General features: G+C 37.7%; 1 protein-coding gene and 1 non-coding gene across 2 annotated transcripts in view; one reads left to right on the top strand and one right to left on the bottom strand.

Annotated features, from left to right (window-relative positions):
- LOC120423504 (LIM/homeobox protein Awh-like) overlaps positions 1 to 21360 on the bottom strand; it is a 51000-nt gene extending 29640 nt beyond the window's left edge. The window contains exon 1 of the mRNA XM_039587345.2: positions 20875 to 21360. Coding sequence (XP_039443279.1) covers positions 20875 to 20931 — 57 coding nt within the window. The 5' untranslated portion in view covers positions 20932 to 21360. The remainder of the gene's footprint in view (positions 1 to 20874) is intronic.
- Trnac-gca (transfer RNA cysteine (anticodon GCA)) lies at positions 1008 to 1079 on the top strand. The gene has a single exon. It is a non-coding gene; the product is annotated as a tRNA-Cys (tRNA).
- Positions 21361 to 21909: the final 549 nt, after the last annotated feature.

Below are 21909 nucleotides of genomic sequence, written 5' to 3'. Positions count from 1 at the left end.
ACTTGCTTTAGGTCGGCTACCAAAACAGTATCAAAAATTGTTACTTTTCGGCACAATGAACTTATCAGCACTGTTATTTTTGGTCAGTATAGAATACCAGGAAAAGTAAATATTTTGGCTTTGTCCAGCTGCTCGTTAGAGAAAGTTCTTCATTCATCGATCTCTCACCTGCGAAACCTTGGCCCGCACACGTAAAGATGCCAATTTTATGAGGCGTGCCTGGTTCAGAGCAGCCTCTTTTATCACTGCTGTCGTCGCTGCACCGTCGTTGAGGTTTCATACTTTAGAACCGGACGCCGCTGTGCTGCTGCTGCCTGCCCGAGCTGTAAACTTATCTTAATGAGGACCTATAATATTATAAGCAAAACGGTTCGCTCCCTGGACAGCGTTCTGGTTCCTCGAGTTGTCTCGATTCGTGTGGGCGTTTTTCTTCATTGACAGGCTCTTCGATTTCGCCAAATTATATTTACTAAAGTGAGGTTAAAACCGGTAGCAGCGTGTTCACATTCAAATTTTGAGACGTTCGCTTCATTGATTGGGATTCGGTTCCGCACATCGGACTTCTCAGGAACTTGTGCGTACATGTTGAACACCAACTAGCTTGACGCTTACTAGACGAGGCGTCGCGAGCATCGCGTCAAGTCATCAAGTTGAACACCATAGGGAGATGGCGTCGCTATTTTTAGACCACATTTTCCACTTTTTCTCATCGAAACCGACTACTTTATCGACTTCATTTTGCTGGGCGAGATAGGACGCCGTCTATTTTTAGACGATGACTCAGCACTTTTACACTCTTGCGCTTAAAAAAACCAGGTGGCAGCACGATGTAACGCCACGTCCCTATGCAGTAGAACTCCACGCAATTGCTATTTATAGATAAGGTTTACAAAACAAAAAATCAAGTAGGCTAGGCTTGTGGACACTGTGCGTTGTCAGCGGAAGAGTTGTTGGCCAACAAACGAAGTAATTTTTCAACGCTTGCTTCGACCATCAAATCATCCCACGGGGGTATAGCTCAGTGGTAGAGCATTCGACTGCAGATCGAGAGGTCCCCGGTTCAAACCCGGGTGCCCCCTCAGGATAATATTTTTAATCATTTTTTCTTTCAAATGTGAAGAACTTTGAGTTCATAATTTGTTGTATCTTAGTTCAGAAATGTAGCCAAGATGAGGTTTCGCAATGTGGAGAAATCATTTACGAAGCAAATTTCTTCCCACGTTCCATTCCAGAAACCACTTTCTAGCACTCTGCGTGTGCCAAACGAAGACAATTAGCAACTTTAAGAGGAGAAAAGAATGGCAGCCAAGTCAAACAAGACAACCCTATTTCGGTTATTTTCACTGACAAAATTAATGATGAACCTCGGTTCGATACCCGCGATGCGGGGTCCCACGGACAATTCAGATCTTCTCCGCAGGTCTCGCGAGCAGGCTGAAAGTGTAACTTTCCATGTCCAGAGCCTAAACAGCAATCAGCAGAGTCCTACGATGATGAACGATCCATTTCCGGTACGACGATGTGGAGTCTCCAGTTTGCCAATTGGATGATCTTTACGACCTTTCGACACGCATTACTGCTCCTTCTGTTGTTGCTGCTGGTTTTGGGCTCTCCACCGAGTTCAGATAGTTTTGAGCAATTACGTACGACGATCTTGGCGCACTAATTCCGGAGTTGTCCCCAAGAAAGGGCGGGGAACCGCCTCAATCGGAAGCGCCAACGGACAGCACAATGGATCGTTTCTTAGAACATTTTACGAGCTTTTTCTCGCTTGAGACTGGGGTGTTGGTAAAGTGCTCGTGTGTCGCAAATGTTATTTGGTAAAATGTTGAGTTTAAGGTGTCGTTGTTTGCTTTTATTCATACCTGTTTTTTTTTAAATATATGAATTTAACTACGATCTTCTGATGTTTGAATTAAGAACCAACAACATGTGGTGCACTACACTGCCCATGTTCGCATAAATGTCCCATATGCAAAAACAGCAAGCTGAGAAAAACGCATTTGAAGTTTGTCCCACACATAAGGTTACGTGTTAAGTTTTCGCGAAAACGCTTGATTTTCTCCTGATTTCTAGAACAAAGTACTGGATGTTATAGGCTTTTCTGAAAGAGCACACGAACCAAAACTAAACTAAACTAAAACTTTTTTTCGTAAAATCGCGATAACGTGATGTTTATGAGCAAACCCCTTATGTCCATAAATTATTTTTTTTGTAATTGTCTGCTCTACAACTTTGTAGAACATTGTTACACTCTAAAAAATAACCCTGCAAAGTTAGAAAAAACATAAAATTTTAAAATGAAAAATTTTGTACTTTATGAAAAAATGACCTTTCTGGGTCAATGTAGATTCGAAAAGAACATTAAATTTCTCATAAAATGACATGTTCCAAATTTTTTACAGTCGAGTAACGGAAAATGGGAGAATTTTTAAAACGTTTTTAGTGTTTTTTTCGATGAAAAATACGTTTTTCCGGAATTCTGAGTACGCCATCAAATCGGGCGTCTAATTTTACATAAAAGTCCCTTTGACACCAAATTTCTATCTCATCACCGTTTCAGGCTGCAAATTATTGAAAAACACCTCTTTGTTCGCATGCTCAAAATGGAAGGGGTCGTACCGCCCCTCCGTCACGAGATATCAAAAAACGGACCTCGGATTCCTGATCAGGGACAAAAGTTACCCCTTAGGACAAAGTTTCACGCAAATCGAAGAGGGGTCGGGGCAACTTTTTCCGATTTCGTTTGAGTTGGTAGAGAATGACCCATGAACATTTTCATCGAGATGACATCAACACTGCGTGGTTGCAAAACTCGTGCAGAACAAGTGAGAACGCTTGGAGGATTTATCTCGAAATATACAGTTTGTAGTTTTGTCGTTTTATTGATTTTGAATAATTCAAAGAATTTTTTATTTTAGTTTTAAGTTAGGATTAGTTGTTAAAATAATTTTTCTTTTTTACCGAAATGTATTCAATTCAATGCAAAAATGTAAAAAAAATCGAAGTTAATAAATGAATGTGAACATTTAATAATAAAACGATAAATACAACAAAGATGAAGAGCACTAAGCCATACCACTTAGCATGTAAAAGAAATGTAATTATTATATGAATGTTCAATAAAGACATATTTAATTTCAAAAATACTCAAATTTTCAGATTCGCAATAAGGGTATCAAACGATGTGACATTTTGAATGCATTATTAATTTATTAAAGTTTTTTAGTAAAATACTAAAAATCAAATCAAATTATTTGCTCTATAGCATTGCCTTGGCGTTCCCGATTACGAGATTCCTACTCGAAACTTGATGTCTGAAGGTTTGATTGTTGAGGCAATTGCAAACCTCTTTTTACACCTAAGCTTCCATCCACCTCGGGATTCGAACTGACGACCTTTGGATTTTGAGTCCAACTGCCTACCAGCGACTCCACCGAGGCAGGACCCAGGGAGACGACTCCTACACCTGGACTGAGGTATCGACCTAACCTCTAGGTTAGACCGGGGCCAACATTTACTTCCCCATCCGACGGAAGGCGTGATCAGACAAATCTCGTCTCAGAATTTGCCACCGGGACCTTCTGGGATCGAACCCAGGCCGACTGGGTAGTAAAATACTATTTGTTACAAATTATCGTACTTGTTCGAAAACACAAAAAAAAATATATAAATTGCAATAGGGGTATCAAACGAAGTAAAATTTTGCAAGTATTTTCACTAAATTAAAGTTTTTTTTTTAAATACTCATGTTTTTATGAACTGCCATATTTTGAAAATACTGAATGTTTATTTAAAAATTTTAAGTATTTTTGAAAAAAAAAACGGTATTTTGTGAATAATTTTATGTCTTACAAAAAAACCGGTATTTTGCGGAAACTTTTATGTTTTGCAAAAAACCTAAAAATCTAGAAATTTATACCAAATTTTGGTTCGTTTGATACCCATATTGCGAATTTTAGTATTTTCTTTAAGAGCGAGTCCAAAAACAGGGCATACCCCTTTGTATGGGACGTCGATTGGACCTCACCAAAAGTTGTTTGTACATATTAAACTAGCATCTGGCCAAAATATGAGCACTCTAGGCCAACGGAAAGTGGGGCAAATCGGGACAGAAAGTTTAATGGTTTAAAAACGTCAAAGTTTTTAAAAAGGCTGTAACTTGGGCAAACCTTAACCGTATTTCAAAATTCAAATGCATCTGAAAGGGCTTAAAAAAGCAACAAAGTGCAGGGAGAAGCATCCCAATGGAGCACCGGATTCGAGTGGTAGAAATGACAGTTATCCCATAAGGAATACATTGTAGAAAAAAGCAAAAACTGCTCGAATGGAAGTGCTCCATTGGTTAAATTAAGAAGCTGCTTTTTTGGTGTCATCTAGTTTTCTAGTATCCTTGGAAAAGAAATTGATTTTCAATAAATGTGAATCGAAGAATTTTTTTAGCTATCATTTTTAAAAGGGTTAAAATGGATGAAAATAAACATTTTTATGCATGTTCCTATTGTGAAATTGTCTCAGGAACACGAATATGATAAAATTATCGCCAGAAAATGGGATCTAAGGGGTCCCGAGAAAAAATTTACACCCAAAAAAATCACAAAAAGTGTCTCTTTAATATTTTAAACTGCCTTACCCAAAGCGTTATCAGTCTCAGATGGTAGTCCCAGATGTCCCCTACAAGTTGCATGTCAATAACTCCCTTTAGATTTAACCAATTGGGATGCTTCTCCCTGTATTTTATCGCATTTTTTAAGCCCTTTCAGATACATTTTTAATTTTGAAAATGAATTGAATTTTGCCTAAGTTATAGTCTTTTTAAGATGTTTGACGTTTTTGAACCTTCAAATTTTGTGTCTCGATTTGACCCACTTCCTGTTCCTCAGCAAGTTGCTAAGATATTAAGATATTAAGGAAATCTTCTTGTGAAGATAAAGCTGTAACAGCACCAACTTGTCTAAAAATGAAAAATAGTAGAGATTTATTTAGGTGGATTTTTTTTTTCCAGAAAATAACCCTCATATGGCTTTAATTTTTAAACGGTGCATTTAATCGAACAAAAAGTTTAGTCAAATCATTTTTTTGATATCCCCGTGAAAATTTAGTTGTCCATACAATGCAGCCTTTTTTGGTCTCCTGAACAATTTTAGAAAGAACTGCTCAGAATAAGTATAACAAATAAAAAATGTGTCAACAGAGTATGACGTCATTCAAGTTTGTTGTATGAATGAAGTTTGCCACTGCCTTGGTCCGGAGACTTGCGTCGAAGTCGTGGAGAAGCTCCAGCAGAGTGAGTAGATTGCAGATAACAGATTCTACGTTCCAGCACACGACCCTCTGCCTGGCCTTCTCATTTCCCATCCGAGACCCAAGTTTAGTGTGCAACTCGACACGATATAAAACAACCTTAGCGCGCCACAGATGATTTGTACATTTTCGTTTGAAACAAATTTCTTTGATGTAGGTACTGCCCGATCGAAACGATGTGATATCCTCCTCTCTTTTCGTAGTGATTTGCGATATCACCTTCCAATCAAAACAATCGAATCACACACGAACCCCTTTTGCAGTTTCATGACGGTGCTGAAGAATAGTGGTGTTCCGTACTCGGGTATAGCAGAAGGTTGACGCGCACAGCTGTACGGAACGGATGCTTTGCATTTTACGACCTCTCAACCGAGGGCCATATTGGCTGGATATTATGGGAAGATTGTTGGAAGTTAATAGAAATCAAACTGTTTCCCCCCATATCGTGTTTGTTTTGAGCGAGAAAACAGTTGGATGCTGGTTATCGGGTTGAAACCATATGCACATTAACCGAAAACCTTCGACTCATTGTGGGCTTGATGGGCGTTTGGTGGTTGCTTATCGTAGATATAATTAACAAAATTTACCTTGTTAACAGGTGTGTGAATTGGCTTTGGCTGAGGTCACCAACAAACGAGCTCTCTAGGTCATACTGAAACAAACTAACCAGTTCAAATAGATACATCACTTTTTAAGTATAAATTGCCCAGATTATCGTTCCAGATCGTCCAACATCAAAGCCAACGACTCGCTCGTAATCTCAACGACCCGCGCGAGCAGGATAGACATAAAGTTATCAAGTTATGACCCCGAACTAAATAATTAATAATTCAATGGCCCGTCTTAGGCGCACATAAAAGGCAGCACGACCACGAGTCAGAGTGATCACACGTCGTCATCATAATCGTCACAGCACAAGCCGCCCTGGACTGGCCAAGGGGATGGGGTTTAGAGCCGCCTCCTCTGGGAGTCCTGAGTCTACTTTATGGGACGTGAAGTCTGTGTGCTTGAGCCCTCCCGTCGTTTTAATTGTCCCCACGCTAGGGCAGTGATGGGGGATTCCATCGTCGATATGATTGTTTCAAGTCATCCTCAAGCTCAAAAGCATATCTAAGGAGGTAAGAAATTCTTGTGTGTACAGAAATTCCAATTTTTCGAATGCTATTTTTCCACACATTTTCATGGAAAACAGATGACTTTCCCATCCCTGTCCCCCACCGCTCGCAGCCTTGCCGCTTCATGGGACCCCCTCCGGCGAACCATCGGTCGTCGCCTTTTACCATGTCACCGCCCAGAACCGATCCGCGGACGATACTTTACTCACGGCTCCATCAACACCTGACAGCTATACGAGCCCATTTGGCGCACAGGATTACGGGACGACGGGTTCCTCCGGCAGCAACCTCGCCATGTTCTGCCGCGACTTGGTCGTGTCTTCGCCGGCCGTTGAGGACGGTAATTAACGCGCGCGCGCACACACTCCTTTCCGAAACCTCGGCCGCCAGGAGACCGCGGATCATCGAACCGTGCCGAGAGAGAGAGAGAGACCGTATTTGGTACTTTGATGGCTAATTAAAAAGCAGCAAACCTCCCGGGCGGGCCACGCAACCGGGATCCAGCGCCAAAATATGGAGGTCATTTACTCTCCCGAACTCGAGCATCAAAGTCCCATTAAGTGACACGGTGTTATTTTTTTGTGCATAAAAATAAAAACAAGGAACCTCTGCGACGGCGGGGGACGTTCTCTTTCACCAACACGAAAATTTGCATTTTGCACAGTTTTGTTTTCGTTTCAGCCGAGAACCACCAGTGTTACGTACGAGCGAACTATTGAGGACCGCAATGTGTGGACCGTCGTTGCTGGGTTTGGCGAGACCTTAAGGAGAGAGTGCCGCTCCGGCCATCCGGAATCGGAACCAGGCAGGCAGCCAGAAGGCAATGAAAACAAATTAAATTAGCATACGAAAACGTTCCTTGCTTTTTATTGATCTCGCGAGCAACGACATGCTTTTGGTAGAATTTGGAACGGGGTGATCCGTTGTGGAAATCGGGATCAGTAGGATCAGTGGTACTGATCACGTTTCAAATAAGTGTTAAAGTTTTTTACAAAGGTAGCAGGCAAACTAGTCCAAACACAGTTTTTTAGAAGATTTGGTCAGAAAAATGGTTTCCTAATATCGTGAACAAGCGTTCATGTAATTCGGAACCACGAACAAGGGGTTCAAAATGCTTGGTACATTGACTGAAAGCGTACCATTTTGAATACTTTGTGGTTCCGAAATTCACGATTTTATCAACGGAGTTTTAATTCCGCTATAATATATAGCGGAATTAAAAGGAACAACTCGTCTCTTTGTATTCATAGTAATGCATTCTGCTAAAACGCTCAACCAAACCACAACAACGGAGTTTCTACGGGTATTGGCTCAAAATCGAGCATCCCAACACTGCCCAATATTGAAAATTCGGTTGTTATTCCAAATCAAGTATTCCGAGAAAAACTCGTTTAGTGTTTGTCACAAAATCTCCGTCAAGGAAATTTCCTATAAGAGTGGCATATTTAGTGCGTCCATCCCGGGAATTCCCGGGACAAAAATCCCGGGATTTTTCCTAAACCGGGAATTCCTGAATCCCGGGATTTTCTATAATTTGTCCCGGGAATTCCCGAAATTGAAAAAAAAAATCATATTTTGGTCTGGAAATTCAGATTTGGTTGTGAAAATAGTAGAACAATAAAATGAATTAAAATTTGTATTCAGCAAATCTCAGCATTAAATTGGCATTTAAGGAAAAAATATTATAATTTGAATTACCAGGTCCGCAAAATGCCTAGTGCTTTACATTTTTTTCTCTATTATTTTATTTTTTTGAAAAACTGGATATATTTACGTATATTTTCGATTTTAAATTAAAAAAAACAATCTCATATCAAATTATTTATAATCAAACACCGGCATCCAGGGCAAATACGTACAAATGTAACGAATAAATACAGCTATTAAAGCAAAAAATATTTGCATGACGTTTTGGATTACTTCGGTTGAAACAGTAACAGAACAAAACAATTTGTACTTCCAAATGTATTGCTCTAAAATCTCCTGTACCTATTTAGACTGTAGTTCTGATTTTCCCTCGGTTGGCGGTAGTAACTTGAAGATAATTTGTAAAATATGTTTTATATAAAACAATGAATTCAAAACTTATCTAAAATTTTACATTGACTGGTATCATTTTATTTATTGTCGTTGTTTGTTATCTAGCTGTTTTAGTCATGTCATATAAAATATATATAAAAGGAAAAAAAATATGAAAGAATTCCAAAGTTTTTTTGAATAGGTCCTATAAACATATGGAAAACAAAAGCTTATTGGACCTTTTCAAAAAAAAAGAATTATGTAATTTGATTCGCAAATAAAAAAATGATTAATCATACTGGAATTAAAAATAGTAGTTGATATAAAATCCTAAACACCACAAAGACAAAAAAAAATCTTTTAGGCTATTTTAAAACTGTCGTCTTTGTTTAGATTGAAGTGAGGATTATAACCATTTGATATTATTAAGCTAATTCAATGATTTTAAGCTTAAAAACATAACAAATATAATGAAACATAGATTTTATTACTGATTCAAAAATTTCCCGGGATCCCGGGAATTCCCGGGATTCCAAAAATATTTTTCCCGTTTCCCGGGAAATTCAAAACCCGGGAAAATTGGACGCCCTAGGCATATTAGCCGTTTGGTTTTTCGCATCGGCAGCCAAGTCTAAACACTATTTCAGTGAAATTCAAGCTCCAGAAGATGGGTTGGAACCAACGATGCCAGATTATTTTATGGGAGATCTTTATTTTCTTTAAAATAAATCTGTATTTTATCTCATGTCAAATTCGAAGCCATAGAGGATTTTTTAGACTTTTAACAACAGATTTAAGCTTTTTAATCATATTAAAGCATAATTCAATTATCAAATTGTTGAAATTTTTAAATAAAATCATTTTTAAAAAATCTGTATATGCAGATTTTTCGGATTTTTGGGATCGATAAATCTGTATAATACAGATTTATCTGTATATCTAGCATGGCTGGTTGTAACATCCTTTACCACCTAGTGCTAATATCTCGTTTTTGCCAAAAGTGGATATTAGCCGATTTTTCAATCGTGGGCATAACACAAATTTAGAGCATGAAGGTGGATTAAGGTGGAATCGAGTTTCATATATGATAAAAATGAAAATGATAAAAATCCAACCAGCAACACATTTTTAAGATCCTTTTTAGAGTCCCAAACAATCTCCCAAAATTTGGAAGAGGTTGGTCAAGCCCAAGTTTGACGCAAAGCATGCAATTTGTATGGAAATTACCATGTGGAAACTTGCATTTTAATTTTTTTAATTTACAAAATTCATGTTTTATTATTTAACAAAACTAACGCCGTAGAAGTATAGCCCTAGATGTCCAAAACAACTATCCCCAAAACAGTGTTGTGCTAAATTGCTTCTAACAAAAGTTTCAGAGCGTTTGCAGCAGCATTTTGCAGCACGAGTCGTACATTTATCCAACGAGGTTCACCGAGTTGGATAAATACGAAAAGTGCTGAAAAAATCAAGTTTTGCAACAAGTTCCATATATCATTTTTTGCAATTCCAAAAAACACACACTGAGTGAAATTTTATTCCAAATTTTCATGTATTTTGTCAATAAGTAGTTTAAATCAAAAAATGTTGAAAAGTGTTACTTTTCGAAACAAGTGCTGAAAACTTTTTTGAGTGCTGAAAAGTAGAACTTTTCACCATTTATTTTGAAAAGTGTTGCTATTCGATTCTGTTATGTTTGGTACAGAAAAGTAGGCTATTTCGTCGTTCAACAATGACAGGAAAAGTAAGTAGTTTCACGACGGAATTGCAAAAAGAGACTTTTCGAAATACTCGGCAAATATCATGCTTTACACATTCAAGTAACATTTTTAAACCAACTAGCCACCACTTAGTTTTATTAAGGTTTTATGGTAGCATCTTGATTGCTTAATAGTTTTATTTGGGCATTCACCGCAACCAATAAGCAAGAGCTAATTTATAGGTTCTGACAGGGTTTATGCCTCGGACATAAAACCTTGTGACAATAAAAGCTAAATGGCTTTCAATAAGGGTTTAAGAAAGTTTTAAGAGAGCCTTGAACACCCAATGGAAATGTAATGCCAAACAGTTTTATCGCATGCTTCTTTAAAACCAAGGGTGTTTTAGCTGTCAAGTGCCATTAGGCATGCAAAAAGCTTAATTAAAACCACAAGCTCCTGAAAAAGCTTTTAACGCGGCCAATTAGCAGTGCATAAATATGGCGCTAAACGCGTGTTCTGATTGAATGTGATTGACCGCCATCTTGGTTGAAAAAATATAGAACTGAGATATTTTTTATAAATTTGACGAAAACACTCATTTATGCAGAATTTCAGATATAATTAATATAGTAATAGATGTTTATAAATAACATGAACATTTTTTTCAGAAAATTGCAATAAAATATTTTTTAACATTAAAAACTGTGATTAAAAATAATGATTTTTTTATGAAGCGAGTTGATTTTTTTGGCTCTATCTCCCCTACATTTATCAATAAAATTTCAACCGCAGCTGAATTTGAGCCACCAATTGCGAGAAATAAGCTTTCAAATTATTTTGATTACCTCCAATATATATTATTTATCATCGCCATTTTAGCAAACCATCTCCATTTTGTAAGACAAAGACTTTTTTTGCCTATTTAGCATAATTGGTTTGAGGACGTATGAAATGTCGTTTTTCCTTAACTCCTGACTAAGTTTTAGAAACATCTCAATTTAAAAGTTACACTGTTTAATCCTTCATTCTATAATTATAAATGATTTTGGTTCTATCTTTCCACAGTCGGCTGTCTAAGATTAAACCATTTCATTTAAAATTTAACAACCAATAAACGGGAAATGTCTCATCCGCCGCATCCGATTGCTTGCCTTGAGAATAATATATAATACCTTTCAATAAACACTATGATTTTGGGTCGCATCATCATCTTCTATGGTGAATCCTGACCAAACACCCTATCCTACTAACAAGTTTTCAGGTTCCTGGCGCTCGTGGGGTGTAAGCACAGAGTAAATCAGCTGCCCTAGTAGCAACCTGCGCTAACTAACATTCCTGTCCCTTAAAATCGAGGTCTACAAACTGACATGGCGGGCGCCGTTGGTGGCCAATGACTGTTACCTATTCGCAACTGATCTAGTTTTAGCAATCATGGTGTTTTATCTTTTCGGCGCATTAATACATGCTGTTGATAAGGGAAACACCACTAGATCGTCGAAGCCTATGATCAGTAGTGCTGAAAGGATATTACGGTTCTGTTCAGCAACGGAGGGGCAACCATGGGTGATCTCTCATGCTCATGCTGCTCATGCTCATGCTCATGCTCAACTCCTGACTAAGTTTTATCAAAGATTTCATCAAGGCTTTGAGAATGTTGTTAGGATTCAGTTGTAAAGCCTTGAACTCCTATGTATGCTTTATAAATAGGGGGGGTCAAAGACTTCAAATAAAATGTCCAATAGCTTTTTACACCTACAGTATGTAAAAAAAAATTACATCCCTTGAACCAAGCTTTCCATGCGCCAGTGCCAACGCACACCGCGGGTTTGATTTTCTAGCTTCGGTACGTGCCTGAACCCATTTGTGTATTGGTATCTTGGTACATCGTACCAGCGCACCACGACACTCTCGGCTCGCCCCATCGGTTTTGTGTCTGGCACTCACCCATGGCATGAACCCAGCGTGCCGTGGTACGTGTCGTGGTATTGAACCCGTTTTGTACCGCCAGCGCGTACCACGGCACGTACCTCGGCTCGTAACGAGTGAAGCACCTTGGCTCATATACTGGGTTCATGCCATGGGTGAGTGCCAGACACAAAACCGACGCGGCGAACCGAGAGTGTCGTGGTGCGCTGGTACGATGAACCAAAATACCCTCGGTTCGTGTGAGTCGGGTACGGGTGTAAACCGAACAAAGCAGGCGCAAAGCAAACCCGAGGTACAAGCGAACCGCGTGTACCGCACGGTGCAGGGAAGCTTGCCTTGAACAATTCAAAGTTTGACAGAAACCTAGTACTACGTTTTTTTCAGAAACTCATGCCGAACATTGAGCTACAAAAAGCTCATGAAAGGATTATTTCTATGAAAAGTTATATAACAGATACTAATAGAAAAATAAAAAAAGTTGAAAAGAAGTTGAACACCTTTGGAAGAATTAACATAAATAAAGTTATTTGTTGACATAAAACCGTTTTGGAGATCCTTGTATCGAAAGAATTGATTTTTCGTTTGAATTTGGTGTCAACCCGGAAATACGTCGTCGGAAAATCCGCCAGCATCCGAACCGGTCCACGATTCACAAGTCAACCTATACGCCATCGGAATTCGATCTATTGATACCCAAACATCTAGGTTTTCTATAAAACCCACGTTTTTAAAGGGGATCTAACTAACATTTTAAATATTTACGTGCCATTTTTGTACAGACATCTGCCAAAATTGTATGGAGACTTTTATGAGTAAGCCAATGACAAAAAATATGACCAAAAATCGATTTTTTTTACACTTTGGCTCAATTCTGAGGGCAGACTCAGATTCAGTGGGCAAAATTATATGGAAAAATAGTTGGACAATTTTTGAATTTCGTTAGGGGGGGTCCCATTCCTTTGAAAATTAGACATTTTCAAATGAAGATATCTTTAGTTTAAAAAAATCCCTTGGGATTTTTTCAGCGTTCACAGTGCTAGATCTCATCTTTCGAATGCAACCTGGCGCATTAAATTTGGCCTGTGATTTTTAGAGTTATTTGAGTTCTAAATTTGCTTCTTTTTTACCCTAAAATAGCTGTAACTTAAAACCCTTAAGTCTAAATTGACTTGTCAAAAGCTCTAAAGTGCCTCAAATATTGGTTTGCTCAGATGCTTTCTCTAAATTTGGTCATAGAAAACGTAGATTGCGAGATAAAATGTGGTGTCTTCGACAAAGTTGCTTGAGTTGACGAGTTCAACAACTTTGGCTTCATCCATAAAGTACGTCACGCTAAAATCAGCCAAAATTTACCCCCCTCCCCCCCTTTGTCACGCTTTTCCTATACTTACAACACGCAATGTCACACCCCCCCTCCCTCCTTAGAGCGTGACATACTTTATGGATGACGCCTTTCTAGAAGACAACAAAAAAAATCCCGAAAATATTCCTGAAAAGTTAGATTTCCAAAATCACCCTAATCTTGAAACACCCTAATTTTCAACCAAACCAAAAGTTGCCCTTTTTTCCACTTGTAACAACTCTTCTGAAGCCACCAAAGCAACAAAACTTCACAATTTTTCGAAAAATACATTTTAAACTTAATTTTGCGATCTGGACAACTGTGCACTGGTGGCATACATAAACTTTGAAAAATATTTGCAACGGCCCCAACGGCCTAACAATAGCTAGCCTCCCCAGCTGCCTCGGTAGAGTCGCTGGTCGGCAGTTGAACTCACAATCCAAAGGTCGTTAGTTCAAATCCTAGGGTGGATAGGAGCTTAGATGTAAAATTAGGTTTTGGATTACCACACCGACTTCGGACACCCAGTTACGAGTAGAAATCTCGCAATAGGGAACGCCAAGGTAATGCTGTGTAGCACATAATTTAATTTTTTAATCAAATGTCCATTTTAATTAGCAAGACATTTAAAAATAGCGTTGTACTTATGTTTTCTTAAAATATTACAATAGATGGAACAAGTTTCATAACTGACGGGTCTTTATTTCATTTTCTTACTGTGTTCTCCTCAAAATCTCTACCATAAATTTTGGCAAAGAAATTCGATTGATTGATTTCTCTGCAGTTTTGCTCCTCATGAGTGATCGATGGCTCATGCTCCCAAAGCCGTCGTCTTCATACTTTTCTTCCTCAACGATGAAATTGAGACACGCTCATCTTTCCGAACAACACCGTACATGAGTGTCCGATTTGTTAATCATTCACCGAGTTCGAATCTCGATGTGTTTTCTGGAGGTTTTTTTTGCCAACATGACACATGATTAATGATCCACAACCGATTCCGTTTGCACCGATCAGTTGTGGGAACAATCTCTCCCTCTCCGCGATGATGTCGAGATGCCACCCCGGTAGTTGAGTGTGTGTACGGAAGAAGTTTCTGCTGTTATCTGCCGGCCGAGAACATGCGACTCAGCGATAAAGCCGCACAATAAACAACATAATATGTTAATATCAATAAAACTGTTGAAATACTACCGATTTCTTCTTTTTCCCTTCTTTTGTATCTTCTTTTCGGCAGTTATCGAGGTTAATCCATTGGACGGAATGGGATGTGCTGGGCGATCGGTGCCAGGCTTTGAACCCCGAAAAGAAGCAATTTCCCAGGGGCCACTCGGGTTGCACACCGGGCTCCGAGAGCGGAGGGAATTCCGCTTTAATAAAGTTAAACGTCACATAACTTATCCTAAAGATGCTGGATTGGATCGGCCAGCGCAGGCCAGCGAGCGAGCGATTTTCTTTTTTCTCTTGACATTTTGGGCTTTTTTTTTGTTTTCTGTCGGTGGTGGCCCCACTCGGGTCGAATACATTCTTTCATTCTCCGCGTTTCATTTTTTATGTGCGTAAGCCATTCTTCGAATTTCTTATCAGCGAGTAGGTTGGCAGAGTTGTGGTGGCAATATCGAATTTCATTCGTGATTGAGCAAAGCATTTAGGGCTTCCGTTTCCCAGCCTCATGATTATGTTATGGAAGATTTCTTTGGTTGCATCAGCGAAGTTTTCCCATCACTAATATGAGGAGAAATGAAAGAATTCAATTTTTCTGCATCTTCTGTTTTCTACATTTTTTTTGTGCACGCTTAGGAGGTCATTTTGAGCAACTTTTGTTCAACGAAAAAAACATAGTGGTCCAGATCGCAAAATTAAGTGGAAAATGTATTTTCCGAAAAATGGTTAATTTTTAGGGCTTTGTTGTCTCCAGAAGAGTTGTTTAAAATGAAAAGAGCATCTTTTTTACCTTAAGGGTGCACAGCAACGAAGGAAGTTGTTATCTTATTATTCCAAAATTGTCAAACTTATGGACCCAATCCTGCATCAATATGATTGTAAAAATAGTCAAATAGTTGTTGTTAATTACTTTGTGGCAGTCATGCAATTTGAACGGAACCCGTTCTGCGTTCGTTCTCTTTCTTCAAAACAAACTGAACCCACCGCGCAGGAGCCATTGGTTTTCGTTCCAAAAACAGAACGTCACTTTTTCGTGCCGTTCTCTTCAAAGTTTGGAACGCGTTCTGTGAACCCGCCTGTAGCCAGAGGCTGGACAATACTTTGGGAGATGAATAAAAAAATATTTCGATAGTACCCGTAGTTTTGAAGATACTAAAATGTCTGTAACAAAAATCTGGGTGCAAAAGCTCTGATTGATGTGCACCGTTAAAATGGTTGTAACTTTTGACCTTAACGATACACATCAACCATAGCTTTTGCACCCAGATTTCTGTTACAGACATTTTAGTATCTTCAAAACTACGGGAAAATCGTTATATTTTTTTATTCATCCCCTAAACTACTATTTTCATTTTTGACAATTTTGGAATAAGAAGAAAACAGAAAACAGAAACAGGTTAATTTTTTTAGAGCTCTAAAAGTGCCCCAAATATAACTTTTCTCCAAAACTTAACCCTGAATTACCACGTTCAAAAAACTGTTTTTCAAAGATTTGATCAGATGTTTTTTATAAATATGGTTGTAGAAGGCGTTGATTACTAGATAAAATGTTGGTGTCTTGGACAAAGTTGCTTGAATTGGCAAGCCCAACCCTAATCGTGAACCACCCTAATTTTCAACAAACACAAATGTTACCCTTTTCAACTCTTCACCATTTTCGGAAAATCCACTGTGCAATGTAAAAAAATAAACAAAAATCGGTAATTGAACGTCATGATTCACTTGTATTTTTAAGCTTGATGCATCTATTAATCGTCTGCAAATTCATTGATCCCTGAAATCCACAAATTAAGAAAAAAAATTTTTTTTACAGATGTAAACAAATTTTGGATCATACCACTATTTCATATTTTTTCCACCAAATAATTAGTTCAAATGCTTAAACTGATAATACTTAAGCTGAATTACTGTGTCGTAATTGTTGGATCATTTTTCCGTGGTATTAGAAGCTAAATTTTGCTGTTTCAGAGTTTCGGGAGGTACAATAATATCCCACATTCGTGGAACAAGACATAAATGCTAAATAAGACAAGAAACAACTTTGTAGAAAGTTGCAAATCGCTTAAAAAATTTGCTGAAAAAATTTTTTCAACAAACTTTTTGGATTTGTGGGATTTGTGTAAAAAGAAAAATCATAAAACCTTATTAAACCATAAATTTAAAAAGAAAAAAAAAATCAACAAATGTGTTGTGCACAAATTCTCCAGTGTGCTCCGATTTAGCTGATACAACTGAAATTTTAGCAGGTTTGAGATTGTTAAGGGCTTAATGGATTTTTATAAATACATACCATATTTCCTTAACCAAACATCAAACAGTTACATGGCTACAAAACATGTTTTGTAATTGAACATAAACTAAAAATAAATGTTGCAAGCATCAGGCGAAATATTTTTCATAAGCATGAAATTATCAAAGAATCAGCAATATTATAGCAGTCTCATAAATCTCACCTTTTTAAAAACATTTATGAATTACATTGATTTTTTGTTCATATAGTTTGATGTGGATGTTTTGTTTTTTCTTTGTTTAAATATTGAAAAAGTATTTAATTTTTGGTTTGACATAAAACTATATGACGGTGTTTTGATCATTCTGAATTGAAAACAAACGAATTTTATTGCAATTTTAACCTTTGCAACAGTTAAACGTTTTATAACACTTTATCTTTACTTTATACTTATGAAAAATATGACTTTTGAAGCTTGCAACAGTAATGTGTAACGTCATGATTCGAATTCCCGGACGCTTCGAAACCCGGACACTTCAACTTGTTTTATCAATTATTTGGTTACAAGTTCGCATTATGAATGTCAAAACTGTGTTATTTGATGAACTCCAACATCAACTTTCATTTAAAGTTAGTTTGAACGCTGTAAATAATGCCAAAACAATTAAATAAAATAAAAGTATAAGTTTACCAAAAATGCGAAACATTTCAACTGAAATATTTCATAGGCGTCCGAAGCACCGGGAAGGCAAAGCAGAAATTTATGTTTTTGATTTTCTTAAATTCTAGCCATTTTTTATATAAACTATCGATTGTTTTGATGTTAACAGCATATTTGAGACCTAAAGAATGCCATTCACTAACATTTAAGTCCAAATTTGTGCGATTCATAAGCAAAATCGAGTGTCCGGAATTCGAAGCAAAAGTGTCCGGATTTCGAATCAGTTTTAACAGTGTCCGGGTTTCGAAGCACAACAAGTCATTTTAATTATCAAATTCTGATGAAAAATTATTAGAAAAGACATATTTTGCATACATTCTCTTAAAACTGACTGTTTATACTAAATCCTGATGAAATTTCTTCATTTCCAACTAATTACATGATTTTTTGCCAGCTATAACAAAAATAATATGGTACTAAGTGTCCGGATTTCGAATCATGACGTTAGTCTGTTTTCGAATTTTAATTTTTTTTTTGTATCCATGCACCTGGTTGATGCTTGCATGAGGAAATAGTAGTTTATGCAACAAGTTGCAAAAAGCAGATCTTTTCAGCACGAGTCGTACATATAAGACGAGTGCAGGAAAAAATATCGGTTTGCAACAAGTTGCTTACATCATTTTTTGCAATTCCGAAAAACACTTTTTGATTGGAATTTTATATTTATCATCCATGTGTGAATTTGCCGTTCAAAACAAAAAATATTGAAAAAAATTACTTTTCGAAAGAAGTGTTGAAGAGTTATTTTTTTAGAACTTTTCAGCTCTGGTATTGAAAGGTATTAATTTTCTATTCTGTTATTTTTGGTAGAGAAAGTAGGCCGTTTCGTTTCTTCAGAAGGACAGAAAAAGTTGACATTTAGCGGAATAGCAGAAATAATATTTATTGATTAAAACCAATGAGTAATTCCATTGGTAATCTAAAAACTGTGAACATTTTTGTTATATCAAAATTTGTTGTACCGTATATCATTTTTTTCAGTGTAGTCCGTATCCATACCTACAACTTTGCCGAAGACACCAAATCGATCAAAAATTCCTTCAAAAGATACAGATGTTTCAATTTTCACATGTCATTTTTGTATGGACAGCTGCCAAATTTGAATGGAAAATTATATAAATAAATTAATGATGCAAAATGTCTTCTTTGGGCATACCGAAGGCGCCAAAAAAATCAGTCGGATAAAAAAATACAAAAAAAAATCGAATGACCGAAATCTGAGAGAACTGCTCTCATGTTTGTTGATTTTATTAGGTTTTATGATTTTTGTTTCTAAACAAATCCCACATATACAAAAACTCAGTTAAACAAAGTTGTTTCTTGTCTTCTTTTGCATATGTTGATAAGTAAGTGAGACATGGAACACATTATTTGACAAGTTTCCTGAACAGGTCTTTAACCGTTTCCAATAAATAATGAAATTGAAACGATGTGATTTGTTTAAAAAAAACGTTACTAAATCCACCTTTAGGTGGTTGGTGCCTTTCTCACATTCATATGGTTAATACATTCAGTAAAAATAGCAACATTCCCCCTCACAATATCTGAAATCCGGCCTCCAAAAAGTGTATACATAACACTTAAGTGATAATAACTTTTGATATGGTTGTCCTATCCTTGATGTGTTAGGCTCATTTGAAAGGTCTTTCGATTATTTAACTAACGACGGTTTGCAATAGGGATCTGGACATTTGCTCAGAACATGATCCTGAGTCGATATGTTTCGATATGTTTCATTTTTCGAGTGATTTTATAGCCTTTCCTCAGTAAAGTGAGGAAGGCAAAACCTAAAAAATAGATTTCTTAGCTTTTTCTCGATTAAACATTTTCCACTTGGAAGCATCGAAAAGCTGAGAGCATTTACTATAACACTATAAGAAAGTTTTGATGGTAGGATGACTATTTTTTCCTCAAAAGTTTGTTCTAGAAAACACGCCGTATAAATACCTTCTTTAAAAAAAAAAAATATGACTTGGTCAAACAAGTTTACATCATCTTAAGCAACAGTGTGCTTCTAGCAGATGCAGAATGCGTAATATTTTAGTCTAGAAATATTGTTTTGTAAGTAAAATTCCTGGTAGAAACGTTTATGGTACTCGAAACACCTTAGTGCATCATTTATATGAGTAAACCAACGCTGCGATGATGAATATCCGATTAGAGGCGTGAACCTTTTGGTGCAATAAATTTCAGGAACCTCGTGCGTACTGTCAAACAAACCGCCCAGCTTCCGAAAACATACTCTCGAAGAGTAGCAGAGAGGGAGAGAGCATTAAAACAGACTCCGGTGCGGGATGTTGGCACAATTTATCATACTTTGGGGTCAGATTTATCACATCACTAATCCAGACAGATGATGTGCGCAAAACTTCAGTAGTTGCTTGCCCCGCTCTTGACTTAATAGCTTCTTAATTATTTCTTCCCTCGACCCCACTTTAGAGTAATCTGGTGGTGGTTTTTGGTAATAATAATAATCATCATCATCGGGTTCCCGTGGGTTGGCCAAAACCTGGTGCCTGGTCAAGGAGGGGTGGAACCCAAAAAGAAACAAGATAAAGTTTCGCCGCCAAAGTTCTTTCACGGCTCATAATTCATATTTTGCTGCATAATGGTGGGTTATGAATTATGATGGCAAACACACACACACGCACACAGAGTGTCGGAGTGTTTCGTGTTAAGAATACAGATTGTACCTGTCTGTATTGCATTGGAATGGAAGGGGAAAAAAGTTCAAAAACTTGCTGCATCGCGATCGGCTTATGCATATTCCACCCGGTAAAGCACCGTGAAAAGAATGGCTGAGATTTCAATGGACGCGTTTATTTTTCAATGTTTGCGCTGTCATTCTACACGCCCTCGGAATTTTGACGGAGATGAAGGTGTACTTTAGAAGGTGCATCGATTGTTGAAGCTCTGGGAGGTCTTGAACCGGGGTTTATATTGAGAATAAATTCATTTAATTTTAACAAATGTTCAAACATATTTATTTTAAAAAATATATTTTTTTAATTTAAAAAATATATCTTATTAGTGCAATACAATGCTAAACTACTAATAGTAATCCAACTTAAAGTTCTTGAAATATTGTTTATTTTTACTGCCATGCCATGCCATGTTTTTACTGCCATGTTTTCAAAATTTTTAAGCAAAAAGTATCACAAAGTGCCTTATGCTTGATTACAGTTAAATTAAATTAATATTAGCAAAAGCAATTTTTAGTTTATGTCTGCCCTTCTGCAATCAAATTTTTCACAAAAAATCATAGGTTGAAAAAAGTTTTTTTTTATCAAAACGTTAAACCATATTTCCGCAAAAACAGAAACACCGTCGGCATTCCGCAGTGTTTCTCTCACCTTCATCTTCTGTTGCTCTACCGACGCTGTTGTCACTGCTCCTGCTATCGCACACATGAGACGTAGCTGCTTGTTCCGCCAATTCCAATCCACCGATGCCGGTTCAATTCTCGTTGCTGTCTGCACAATTTACCACCACTGACCATAATTGTTTTATCACTGCACATTTCCCCGGTCAAACGACGACAAGTTAGTAATTAAAATCCTCCCATAATCTGTAATGTGCGCTCACTCAGCTCCGAGCGCCACCAGTGAGCAACTCTTGCGTGAGAATTTTTCCATTTTCATCAGCTCGGGACTTTTCCTCATTTTCACATTCGCGCGATTTTCCCATGCCGGCCGATCAGCCGGTTTCTTCGTCATCGATCTTTTCTAATCGTCATGGTTGTGTTTGTACGAAATTATCGATACAGAAAAAAAGATCGCGCCAAAAATCGTCGCTCCTAACGAGCTGCTCGCGAGCACACTCACACGTCTAATCGCGACCGTTACTCGTACGGAACTGGAGCTGCGAATGATTGGTGATTGTGCGAGGACTTTTGCTTCTTCCTCGCAGCATCCCCGAGTTCTTCTCGCACGTGATCTTGCGAGCGAGCGAGCGCCAAACAAAAGATCAGCTGGCTGAAAAAAAGGTTGAGCCGATTTTTGTTGTTGTTGTTGTGCTCTCAAGTAGAGACCCTAAATAGGGAGACTGGTCTAAGCTTGCTAAATCGATCTGGCAACGTATGTTTTGAGCTTGCCAACACTGCCAAGTTTTGCTGGGCGTAAAGGCAAATGCTCGTTTGGATACGTCAAACTCGTGTCTGTTTGGGTACGTCAAATTCACTTCGACCAGTCTCCCTATTTAGGATCTCTACTCTCAAGCAGATTGACTTTTGTTGCATTTTTGTTGATTTTATGTTTTGCAATTGTTTGCTCATGAGCGCGCTCGAGTTTGCCCGGAGAGCGAGCTTTTTCTCACCAGCGAAGAGAGAGCGAATCATTTGTACATACAGCGCTTGCTCACGTCTGAGAGAGAGAGAGCGCGCGCGGTGA

This window comes from Culex pipiens, chromosome 3 (assembly GCF_016801865.2).
Source record: "Culex pipiens pallens isolate TS chromosome 3, TS_CPP_V2, whole genome shotgun sequence".
NCBI classification, from domain to species: Eukaryota; Metazoa; Arthropoda; class Insecta; order Diptera; family Culicidae; genus Culex; species Culex pipiens.
Note: the sequence above shows the minus strand (reverse complement) of the source record. Positions and strands in the feature narration are given on the sequence as shown.